The sequence below is a fragment of the Acanthopagrus latus genome, chromosome 1, assembly GCF_904848185.1.
Source record: "Acanthopagrus latus isolate v.2019 chromosome 1, fAcaLat1.1, whole genome shotgun sequence".
Taxonomy (NCBI): Eukaryota; Metazoa; Chordata; class Actinopteri; order Spariformes; family Sparidae; genus Acanthopagrus; species Acanthopagrus latus.
In genome coordinates this window covers 2,725,801-2,738,496 of record NC_051039.1, presented here as the reverse complement: position 1 = coordinate 2,738,496, position 12,696 = coordinate 2,725,801, and the positions used below count along the sequence as shown (strand labels likewise).

General features: G+C 43.5%; 1 protein-coding gene across 1 annotated transcript; it reads right to left on the bottom strand.

Moving 5' to 3' along the window:
• Positions 1–4,563: 4,563 nt before the first annotated feature.
• On the bottom strand, positions 4,564–11,371 carry LOC119019175 (aspartate aminotransferase, cytoplasmic-like). The gene is made up of 9 exons (XM_037097527.1): positions 11,049–11,371; positions 9,171–9,352; positions 8,542–8,665; positions 8,291–8,403; positions 7,655–7,759; positions 7,306–7,456; positions 6,974–7,139; positions 6,637–6,779; positions 4,564–5,714 (listed from the first exon to the last, which is right to left on the bottom strand). The coding sequence occupies exons 1-9, from the start codon at positions 11,155–11,157 to the stop codon at positions 5,575–5,577; spliced, it is 1,233 nt and encodes a 410-aa protein (XP_036953422.1). The 5' UTR covers positions 11,158–11,371; the 3' UTR covers positions 4,564–5,574.
• Between the last annotated feature and the right edge of the window lie 1,325 nt (positions 11,372–12,696).

Genomic DNA, 12,696 nt, shown 5'->3' with positions numbered 1-12,696 from the left:
AAAACAGGGAGTAGAAAGAGATTCTTTAACTCTTTTATCAAAAAAAAACAAGCAGGAAGAAGAGTGGAGGCTGATCGATCGTCCGTGTTGTTAATTAACGATGATCAGACGGTTGATCGTCACACATTTTTATTACTTTAGTTTTTCTTGTTTCTGCTTTGTGGTGAAAAACCATCACTGTAACAAACGACCCCCCCCCCCACTCCCCCCATGAGCTCTCATTTTTTCATTATACGAGATTTGAATTGCATTTTCATACCTCATGAATATTTTATTAAACTCGTTTCTTCTCATTTGGACCGTAGAGGACTTTCAGACTGAGGCTCAGAGGCGGATGAAAGACGGAGCTGCCTGTCTGCATATAGATTTTGGGGAAATCTTGCGTCAGCCTTTCATTTCACTCCACTTTTATTCATCACATGACTTGTGACCGCTGAGCCTCGTTAAATAATCACCGCTCGAGCTGAGCCGCTTTTATTGGATTCATTTCAATTATGAATGAATGTCATCTTCTCTGGCTGCTGCGACCGATCATCAACACACAGGACGAGCTGCTTCTACGACCTTTTGTTCTATACAGATCGTATATGTTATTAAGGATCCGCACAGCTCTAGTTTATGAAATCCACTGAGATTTATCAGTGTCACGAGTTATTTTCAAACCAGTCAACATCCAGATACATGTAGACAAAAGTGTCTTCAGTGGTTTGTCTTTCACAGATAAATGTGCAGTTTGTTTGATTTAACAAAGAGGAGACACTACAGATTAAAACATCTGTGTTTTCATGCATGTTTTGGGGGATTTTCTGCTAAAACAATCCTCCCAAAACACATCATGGGGTCTAATTATGTTCAGATCACTGTTCTGGAAAATGTATGCAAATTAGCGCATATTAAATCAGATCTCATCATTCAGATTCTTCAACAGGGGGTCCGAGTCTCTTGGCGGGGGTCCTCAGAGCCAACTTATTTTTTATTATCATTTTGTAAGTTTAAGTTTTTATAATCCAAACAGCACTGATGGTTGTTGTGAGTAATCTGACGTAACCTCACGGCTGTGCGGCGCTTCTACACAGCTGTTTATTGAACTCTGACAATCACGACTCCTCAGTACCCACCAGAGAAACTGCAGGAGGTGAAGCTAACGTGGCTAACATTAGCCTCGTTTAGTATGCCAGAGACTCGTTATCAGGGAGTCCGTCCTCCGTCTTTTTGTTTTTATGGTTGTTGAGAGTGATTATGGAGTAATAACATTAAAAATCGTTGACTCGAATATAACAAAACAAAATTAGACATGAATTTTGAACCTGGCTTTATCCAATGTTAAGATTTCTGTTCTGGAAATGTGTCAAAATTAGAGCATATTTAATTAGATTATGCATCATTTGCATTACAAATTATTAAATATATAATAGTTGTCTTAATGTAAGTCTTTCAGCTGTGGAACTTATTTTTATTATATTTTTTATTCTATATTCACCTGTAGGGTCTGTTTTTCTTTTCTTTTTTTTTTTATTTCACATTGGCAGCACAAATGTCGGCAGAACTGAAGAATGAAAGAATGTTTCCCGTTTCACTGAATATTTCCTTTTCCCTGCTGGCTGCACGGATCTGAATGTAGATTATTGGATGGAGCTGATGAATCCTCCAGAATGATTTTAAAGCAGAGAACAAAACGCTTTGAGTTACAGCGTTACATGTTTCTACTGAGACTGATTCATTTGTTTTTATTTGTATTACTGCTGCAACTCCCAGCTGCTTCCCACTTTGTGTATAACAGCAATACTGAAAATACTTAAAGCTATGAATGTTATTTACATGGACGGACCTGCAGATTGTGGAGGAGAGAGCGTGAACAAAGAGTCTGTAGATGTCTGGGATCCCTCCTCTGTGGCTCCTCTTGGGGTTTCTTCCATGTTTTCCCCTGAAAAACAGGTTGTTTTTTTAACTCAGTTGCTGTTATCTTGTTGTGATCACTAACTGGAAGAATCATAATTTACCTTCTCACTATTACAGTGCTGCTTTGTAACTAATTTTGAAGGCTTGAGATTAAAAATGTTTGGCTTTCTAATGCTGATGCTAGTCTTGGTTTTGAGAAGTCGGGTGGAGTTTCGTTCGTCCACAAGACATTTCTGGAGCTTCGCAGCACAAAGCCTTGCAGCATCGTCTTAAACAATTAGAAGAAGTAACTGGAGGCTTTAAAACGTGAAAACACAACCGAAAAAAGGTCCATACAGCTCGTCCAGCATGGTCCCTATCTGTGGAAGCCCAGAGATCAAGCATGTATGTGAAGAAATGTTATTTACGCCCGTTTTTAAACTGCAGCCGCTGAGATAACAGCGTTAATACACATTCTGTCTCCAGTGGGTGCACGAGGGTGTAAATTACATTTAGAAACAGTCCTGGTGCATCTGGACACTTGAACTGCGCTGACTGAGACACTTTATGTATTATTTGTTTTGTTGTTTTTCACATTTTAAATCAAGTCTCCAGCTACTTCAGCTTCAGCTGTCCAGAAATATTTTGTGGGCTTCATTTGACTTCTCATCAGCATGTGAGTGAGGGGACGATGACTGAGCTTCCATGTGTGGGTGAACTGTTCCTTTAATGCCTCAGTCAGCATTTACATGTTAGTTTATATAAAGAAACATCTCAAGAAATGTAAACAGAGTTCTGTTAAATCACTGTCACTGACCCCGGCTCTGTCCCGGTGGATCTGGTTGCAGCTGCCGGATGTTATGAAGTAGCACAGACTTCCTTCAGAACCCAGAATCCTTCGGTTCTGACTGTGACTGTGTCCCTGAAGCTGCAGAGATCTGGACCTTTTTGTGTTTGTCTGCACAGTGTTGAGGGGGGACGGGGTGGACGGGCGTGGCTCCATCTGACTACGGTTGCAGGATCACATTTGTGCCTCTGCAGCACAGAGGAAGAGGAGGAGGAGGACGAGGAGGAGGAGGACGAGGAGGAGGAGGACGAGGAGGAGGAGGAGGACGAGGAGGAGGAGGAGGAGGAGGAGGAGGAGGACGAGGAGGAGGAGGAGGAGGAGGAGGAGGAGGAGGAGGAGGAGGAGGAGGACGAGGAGGAGGAGGTGGAGGAGGAGGACGAGGAGGAGGAGGACGAGGAGGACGAGGAGGAGGAGGGGAAACGCAGAGAAGTCTTAAGTTTCAGGTCCAGCTGATACAGAGGATGTTTCTTGGTTGGATGTCAACACAGTTTCGTGCTGCATCACTTGTAAAAACATCATTTTTGTGGGTCAGCTGCATGAAAGAGAAGCGTTTCTTCATCATATGTTTTAGAGGTCTCGGTGGGTTTGAAATCTCACATAATTCATCTGGAGGTAATAAAAATGAAATGACGATCATCTCGTTTAAAGATCCCAGATATAATAAACATCCCTGTGCGCAGAAGTGTCGGCCTTTAAACACACACATCGATCCACAGCAGGCGATGAGGGAGGATGCAGGAAGGAGGAGGGGCGCTCTCTCTCGCAGCTCATTGGCTAATGGAACAGGCGGGGGGGGGGGGGGGCAACATCCCTCCTGGGTGCAATATATTAAAACCTGCTGAGTCACTTTGCTGCATTGGAGCAGCGACCGCAGCCAATCAGAACCATCCTCTGGGGTCAAAGACGGGCAGTAACTGACTCTGCTGCAGGATGTTTGTTGATCAAATTGGAGGTTTTTTGTTTTTTTCCTGCTGCGGATCCATCTGAGCTTCTTAGAGAGTCGAACATCAGCTTTGTATTTTCACTTATTCTGCTTTGAGCAAGATATAATCGCTTGACTGCTGATTAGTAGACACTTTCTAATGTTTTCCGCTGTGATTTGCTTCATTTTGTTTGTGATGGGAAGACCCGAGTGGAAGAGAATGTGACACTTGTAAAAAGAAGAAACTGTGATGGTATTTTGCATCAAAATATACAGAAATATAAAAATGCTCCACAACGTACTGAACTTCAACAGTGTCTGCGCTTCATTCAAGTATTTGTACTTTACTCGAGTAGTTTTGTCTCTCGTTTCCTTCCACTTTGCTACATGTCAGAGGGGAAGACTGTGTTTTTACTCCACTACTACTACAAAACCAGCTTCAACATGAATAATAATCCAGGGATGTAATTTATATTATGACACTTTGAAAGATAAGTTTTCTGCATGAGGACTGTTTTTACATTTCCTGACGGTACATCTGCACTTTAACTTGAGCAGGATTTTAAAAAGCAGGAGCTCTACTGGTAAAGAGTTTTAGGATATATATTTCCCTCAAACAATATTAATTTACCTTGTTAAAATGCATTAAATTAGGATGAAGCATCTATACAGATGCAAATATTGTTCATTTCAGAGGTGAAGAGATGGAAGGAGGTGCTGACAGAGGAAACATGGAAGAGAAAATGGTGCAGTGACGGAGCGACTTGCAAAAAAATCTACCATGACGTGTGTTTCAGGAAATTACTACTTTAAAATGAAACTTGATATTTAGCCACAAACACGTATATACACACAAGAAAAGCTGTGAAGGTACCAGGAAGTGTGATGTGGGGAAGAAACAGGCAGAAAGCAAAGATTTGGTTTGTGTGGTTTATAATTTATTTCAGTATGAACACACATACTGCTGAGTGCCGTCACAAACAGCACCACACACTGGGAGTGGAGTTCTGCACTGACTCTGACGTCTGATCAGAGTGGCTCATTACAACAACCGTGTTTCTAACAAAGAGGCGTTCTGTAACAGAATAAGGACACTGTGGGGAGGAAAGAAAAGAAAAGACAACGAGGAGAGGTGGTTCTTTTTTGTTCAATGATGGCACAAAGTCGCTTTGTGTGCTCACGTTACGAGCGTCTACGTAGCTGCACTCGTCTGACAAGGCAAAAAACTCAAATAAAATTACAACGTCAGGCACGCGCGTTACAACTCTGAGTGATCCGTCGGCCCGGGAACGTGACGGAGACGATAACCGCCGAGTTTACACTGAAACATAAGTCCTGATGAGATGATTGAGCCTTTTTGCTGTCTTACAACAAATCCTTTGAAATCAAAACAAAGCACGCCATTGATTAGTTGTTGTACATGTGAAGTCTGACGGCTGTTCAAAGGTTAAAGCAGGAAATAGTAGGACCTTCAACAGTGATTACATCTATTTACATTAACAGCATTTTGTTCAATATTACGGACACGTCACGTCATGTAAGTGATTACAGGGCAAACAAAAATCCGAGTGGACGTTTGTGAGCAGAAATGATTTGAACCGCATAAAATCAAAGACAACCTGCACATGAAGGGACGCGAACCAACTTCTGCACATGAACATATGAAGCTCTGCTGGCGGTGAGACCTGACTGTGTGCGTTCAAGTGTCGTATTAAAATCATTGCACCTCCCAAAGGTTTATACCTTCATGTGAGAACAGGAGAAAAAAAAAAAAAAGGTCTGACCGTTGGTTCAACTGCAAAATCCCTGCTGCAGTTCAACCAATCAGCGGTCGGGATGAGCAGGCGAGGGGTACGAGGGCACACGTGTGGCGGGACTTCCTGTGGCGTACAGGAGGCAGGAAGTGGGCGGATAGAAACAGCAGCCTTTACTGGACCTTGGTGACGGCCTCGTGGATGGACTGAGCGACGTAGTCGATGTTCTTGGAGGTCAGGCCGCACATGTTGATGCGACCGCTGGCCATCAGGTACACGTGCTTCTCTTTGATCATGAACTCCACCTGTTTGGCTGCAGGACACAACGACAACACCGTGACGGTCACAACGTGCAGAAGAAGAGCTGCAGCTTCATGTTTCGTGTTCAACCAAAACCGTTCTGTTTTCAGTCTTTTAACGGTCACTGTAACTGACAGTAACCAGACAATCTACGATATACTTCACGTCTACATACTGTAGATGTGAAGTATACTGTGAATATTTTCTATGACATCACTCAGGCTGTAATGTTTGTCTGTAACAGCTGATTTCTTCCAGCTAACAGTGCAGCACTAAACAACATTTAATCTAACCCGAGGTGAAGAAAATAACTCGACAGTTTCATCTCTTTTTCTAGTAGAAAAGTGATCCATTTATCTTAAATAATCTGTTTCATTTTGGATTTCAGTGGATTAAGGACATCAGTGAATGTTTCAGCACACAGTATACTGGAGCAGAAGACTGGAAATTTAGTTTTCAATCATTAATTCTGAATCAAACCACAAACCGAACACTTGTAATCACCCCTACACAACAGAACTGAACTCATCTCCAGCTTTGCTTGAAGATTTTAGCTCCTGAAAAAGCTGCAAATGAACCTTGATAAAAATAACATCGTACTCACTAAATAGAGGAAAAATGGACAATTTCTTTATTTGTTGGACAAATGAACTTGAAGAAGCTCAACTTGTATAACAATGATCTCAGATCACAAGTTTTCCTTTGTATAAACCAGAGTGATCTTTTATAGATCTCCAGTTTTTAAGGTGTTTTTGTCTATCTGGCTGCTTCCTATCAACTTCACCTAGCTGTCCAATATTAACAGACTTATCAATATTTTACATTAGAAAAGGTGGATGCTCGAGGGTTGGAGAGTTAATATTCTTATTACAACCCTGATAGTCACAGTGTTTATTTCACATTAACAGCTGGGTGCGTTTGTGTTTCCCACTCACGGTTCAGGCCGGTGAAGCTGAACATGCCGATTTGCTGGGTGATGTGGTCCCAGGTCCCCGGGGTGCCCAGACCCTGCAGCTTGGCCTTCAGCTGATCCCTCATCAGCAGGACACGGTCTGCCATGGTCTTCACGTTACCCTTCCTACAGACAGGAGGAAAGACGGGGGACAAAGAGTGAGATGAGCGAGACTTTATCTGAGATACATTAAATTCATTCAGCTCACAACTCGCTCGTTAAAGACGTGCTGACGAAGACATTGCAACTAAAAGGTGCAGAAGTGCGTCAGCTGACACCGACAGCAGCTCTGCGACTCGTGGACTGATCGGACAGCGTACCATTCGGCAAAGAGCTCGGGGCAGTTGAGGGTCTTGCTGACGATGCGTGCTCCCTGAGACGGAGGGTTGGACCAAGTAGTCCTGACAATCTTCTCCATCTGGGACAGGATGCGGCTCAGGTTCTCGTTGTCCTGAGCGATGACGGTCAGGTTGCCAACCCTCTCATCTGGAAACAGCGGCAGAGAAAAGAGGGACTGTTTCATAAGGTCACATTCACGATGTACATATTGTTGGCATGTAAATGTTTTGAATTTTCTACCACTGGGAGCCATGTTTTGCACTAAACCCTCCCCAGGAAAACATATCTGCACGTCTGCATCATGTCTACTCACTGTAGAGGCCAAAGTTTTTGGAGAAGGACTGAGCCACGAACAGCTCAAAGCCCTCGGAGACAAAGTAGCGGATGGCCCAGGCGTCTTTATCCAGACTGCCAGACGCGAACCCCTGATAGGCCGAGTCAAAGAACACGAACAAGTTCCTCCTCTAGAGACACAACGACAAAGAGACGATGAGAAAACACCCCGAGAACACAGTCCGAGTTACAAACACATATCAGCCTGAGCAAAAATTAATGAAAACATAAAATGGAAGTGAAATACATATGCTGCACGTGATGAGAAACCTGAAAACCATCAGACTGTGACTCTCTGACACTTGTGATCACTGTGCCTTCATCTTCACCTTCATGATCTCTGCGATCTTCTTCCACTCCTCCTGGGTCGGGTCGGTGCCGGTGGGGTTGTGTGCGCAGGCGTGGAGGACGAAGATGGAGCGTTCTGGAGCATTCTGTCGAGAAAAGAAGAGTCGTTGTTGAATGACATGATGCATGTGTGCTTCATTGTGACGTGAGAGACAAACAGGATCAGACACAGTTGAAGCCACATGTCAGATCAGAGTCACATGTCTGGTCAGTCCGCTCCTAACAGCTGAATTCTTAGAAAAGATTTACAGACTCTGTCACAGAACACGTCCAGCTGAGTGTTAAAAGATGACCTGTTACCTAACTTCTTATGAGCTGAGCCAACTGTGAATAATCAAATGATTTTTTGTTGAGTCATTGGGCTTCAAACTCATCATACAGCCAGTTTCCACCACATTAGCTCTGTTTCCTGAAGCAGCCGCGCTCTAACAAACACCAGCGTCGAGCGGAACGACCTGTAGAATATCACACACAAGGTCGGGTCAAGGAAAGCCTGCTATGTTTTGGTTCCAGTTGGGGGTTCCAGCTTTTCAGGCTCTGAACCGATAAATGCTCTGCTGGTTTGAAATACAGCGCGGGAAGCGGAACAGAACGGCTCCAGCGTCATCCGTCCTCACCTCCAGGTCGTCCAACAGCCCAGCGAGGTCCAGGCCCCGTTTAGCAGCATCCCAGTAGTGGTAGGGCCGGATGTCTTTGAAGCCAGCGTCAGCAAACACACTGTTGTGGTTCTCTGGGAGGAAGAAGAACAAACAGCAGATGAGTGAACTGTGAAACTGACTGACTGCGACGCTCATCACTACCATCCATGTCATCGTTTATTCACTTTTTCAATCAATGTCAGTTTCTTTCTTTACAGCCGTCTACTGACCCCAGGTGGGCGCCGAGACGTAGACGGGCGTCGCTGTGTTGTTGACGCCGTTGTACCAACGTCGCAGGAACTCTGCACCGATCCTCAGTGCACCTGTACCCCCCAGAGCCTGGACCCCTCCCACCTGACAGAGAAGATGGCAGGAGAATCATGAGATCTGGTCAAAGGTTGTTATGAAAGTAATTAGAAAGACCAAAGACAGATGATTAACATGTCGAGTAGTTTCTTGGTCAATTAAATGTCAGAAAATATCCGTCATTGTTTCCAAAAGACCAAGATGACGTCTTCAAATGTCTTGTTTTGTCCACAAGCAACCAAAGACATTCAGTTTACTGTCGTGGTGGTGGAAAGAAACCAGAAAATATTCACATTGAAGAAGCTGGAATCAGAGAAGTTTTCAAAATGGCTGGCAATTAACTTCAGGTAAACACAGATTTGTCATTTTAAAAAGATTCAAATTAAAAGCCTGAATGTCAATGTCATCCTTGTTTTAAGTCAAGCTAAAGGAGCTTAGCACAAACACTCCTCTGCATATCATTAACTGCACCATGTCAACATCGATATTTGAATAAAACATCAACAAGGCTGCGTGTGTGTGTTTTATGTGTGTGTGTGTGTGTGTGTCTCACCCTGTTCTCCTGGATGGCGGCGCTGTCGTCTCCCAGGGCGACCTTGGAGGAGGCGGAGCGGAACTCTGGCAGGCCGAGGATGGGCAGGTACTCGTGGTTCAGGCTGTCGTCCTCCACGATCAGCCGCTCCACCTTCTTCACCACCGGCAGCACCCAGGGCAGGCAGTCATCGGTACGGTAAGCTGGAGGGGTCACAAAGCACATTTAATTTTCAATCTTGACAAACTTCCACGGAGTTCCTTCAAAGCGTGCAGGTTTTATGTGACAACGACAACAAGAACAAGTCCTGTTTAATCAACTGATATATCAGCCGCCCTCTGAAGGTGACCGATTACTGCCGGACTGAGCTACGTATGCGTGTCCTCGTGAGTGTGTGTCACACATATTTGACTCCTTAAGAACTCGGGCTCCCTCACGCTGTATGTCAGCCTGTGCAGAGCTGTATCAGATGTCAGTCACTGTCGGGGGAGACGCACTCAAAAAAGGTCAAAGAAGGAGGTTGATGGTTGTGGATCTGTGGATCACCTGGGTGGATTCATGGTGGCCATCAACAATAACACTGTGTGACATAAACATAAAGCTGTGGCCTGTGGCTACGTTACACAAGCGAAGCTTTCAAGGTTTTTCTCCATTGTTGATTATTTCCAGGCCAAACTGGTTTCAGCGCTCGCTGATATGTTTTGGCAACGAGGTGCAGAAGTGCAGCTGATCCTGATCATTCACAGGGGTTCAGTTAAGAGTTTTTTTTAGCATAGCATAATTATCATAATACAATGATATGAAATCACGTGTCTTGTATGATTTTGCTTATCATAATGCACCTTCATGGTGGTTTTTGTTGGCGCAACATGACATAAAACTACAAAATGTAAAGGACTGGGGGAAAACTGACACAACATGGAGAGAATAACACTTAATAATTAATTACCAGAAGAGGAGTTTAACAAGGCAATAACATGGTAACCAGATACAACTACTGTTAACAATTTAAACTACCATGTTTCTCTTTGGATTAGACTTTAAATATACTGTCACCTTGTTGGTGCAGAGTGTGAAAGTGCAGTTTGGTCTGGTGGACAGATTCTGCAGATTAATGAGTGTGATTCAATATTCAGTGTCGATATTTTGACATTTAGCAAGTTCAACTAGCCTGTTGTAGTTTTGTACTTTCCATGATAAACATGCAAAGCTGTCCTGCCACATCACCTGTTTCTCAGGTTACCCGCAGAGGCGTTAATTATGGATGACTGACTCACTCAGCTGCTCACAGCAAGTGCACAATGACCTGAAAACTAGCTGAACTTGCTAGATTAGCTTGTTAAATACACAGACCGTTAATCTAATTTGTTACCACACCTGTCCTCATCTTTATATTCCTGCTGGGCCTTAAAATGACAAGATGATGCATGTCACCTTTTAGGAGGTGAGATGGGGTCATGTGGAGAATGATGCGTTCAAGGACACAAGTACCAGCGAGGCACCTGATCTGTATTTAGCGCTAACTCGTGATAAACACTTCCTTTAACTGAGAGGTTCTTGTTGGGTGAATGGAGCCATCAGTCTGTCCGTGTTACAGTTTATACTGAGCTGACAGGAGAAGCTAGCTGTCAACATGGAGAAGAAGCTAGTTCCTGCTCCAGCTCGTTAGCTTCACCGCTAGCTCACAAGCGAAGGTCAAATCAAACAGCTGCTAATGTTTAATAGCACGATGAGGCCAGAACCGGGCCAACGGTGCCACTTACAGCTAAAGAGCTAAATGAAGCTAACAGGCACAGCCGGAGGCAGCAGCGTTTCCTGGGCTGACACACCGCCAGCGAGCTAACTTAGCTTTAGCTTTAGCATTAGCATTAGCATTAGCAGGCAGCCACCATCTCTTACCTCCAACTCCCAGATTCACCTTCTGCGGGTGGCTGTCCTCCCTGAAGTCGGCGGTCAGTTTGAAGACCGCCACCGGAGGAGCCTGCGGGACATCGCTGAATATGGACATGGCTCAGGGTCAGGCGGATGATCCCGGTGCAGGAGGAGGAGGAGACGGGGAGAGGGTGCTTCCACAGACGGGCAGAGAGCGAGAGACGGGGCCGGGTTCACCTTCAGCGGGCTGCTGGTCCGGGACAGACACACAGAGCGAGGCGTCACCCCGGCAGCCAATAGGAAGGCGCGTAACACTGACGTAGCGCAGAACTAGCCAATGAGAGCACAGTGATGGAGATAATAGTTTATTTAGTTTGTATTTATTTATTTATTTAATATATAACTATAGATTTGATCATTGTATTTATTTCATGTGTTTTTATTACATTTTTGTATTATGTTTACTAATAATTCAATACAAATAAACAAGTTACAACATGTCAACACATGTAAAGTATCATAAACTCAATTTAACCCAAAGTGTCAAAAGTAATAATCCTTATTCTGCAGAAAAATGCTTCCTGTCAGTCTTTTACTGGTATATGTGATGTTGTGTGAATAATATCCCTGCTGCATTAATGTGTGTGTTTCATTTTACTGCTGTGAATCTTTAAGTTTGAGCTTATTTTAACTATTTTATGGACCTTTGGCTGAGGTAACCTCTTACTTAAGCTGTCATACAAATGTAGTGGAGAAGAAAGTAAGATATTTATAGATGTAGAGAAGAAGAAGTGCAATGTTGCATAGAATAGAAATAAAGAGGTAAAGTACAAGTATCTCTATTTTGTAGATAAATGCAGTACCTGGGTAACTTTAACGAGTTTATAAAGTGCATAATATTATATAATATAATATCAACATGTTTAGAATAATCTCAGCTATGAATACGTAAACTAATGTATTTCGTAGGACGACATTGTTAACAAATGCTCCTAAAACGATGCACCCTTTGGATACGACCGTACAGGTTTTTAAACCCTGCGAGTGTCACCATGAAATATCATAATAACCCAGCAGAGCTTTTCTGTATCTGCTATCTGTGCTTTCCGTAAACATGGCTGATAAGCAGTGAGTGGTTGAGATAAGCTGAGTGGGAACATCAGCGATGAGGATCTGACGACTGTGATCTGCCACAAGATGTCAGTGTGAGCGAGCAGAGGAAAGTGCAGAGTCACAGCATGACTGCAGCGGAACAGCTTCATCCACATGACTGTCCAGAACACTCATTTCACACTGAGTTCATGGTTTAGGAGGCTGTGTGACCTCTCATTTAAGTTTTATTTCGATTCCATGATGTTTTATAAATCTTTAGTTCAGTTTATTTTCATGCTGATTGCTTTATTGCTTCTCTGCGGCACTTTGTGACATCTTGCTCTCAAAAGCTTATCTGACACCTGCATCAAAACATGACATTGAAATATTAAGCGAATTCAACATCTACCACTTTTTTATGCTGCTTTACTCTCAGTTAAAGCGAAACTCTCACTAAAATGCAACCTAGGCTCTTTTTGTGAATGTGCCTGAGTCAAACGTTTGTGTAAAAAGCAGAAGTACGACGAAAGAGCCACTTTTCAGATTTACCATATTTTCGTTCTTTGGGTCAGTGGGAGTGCTA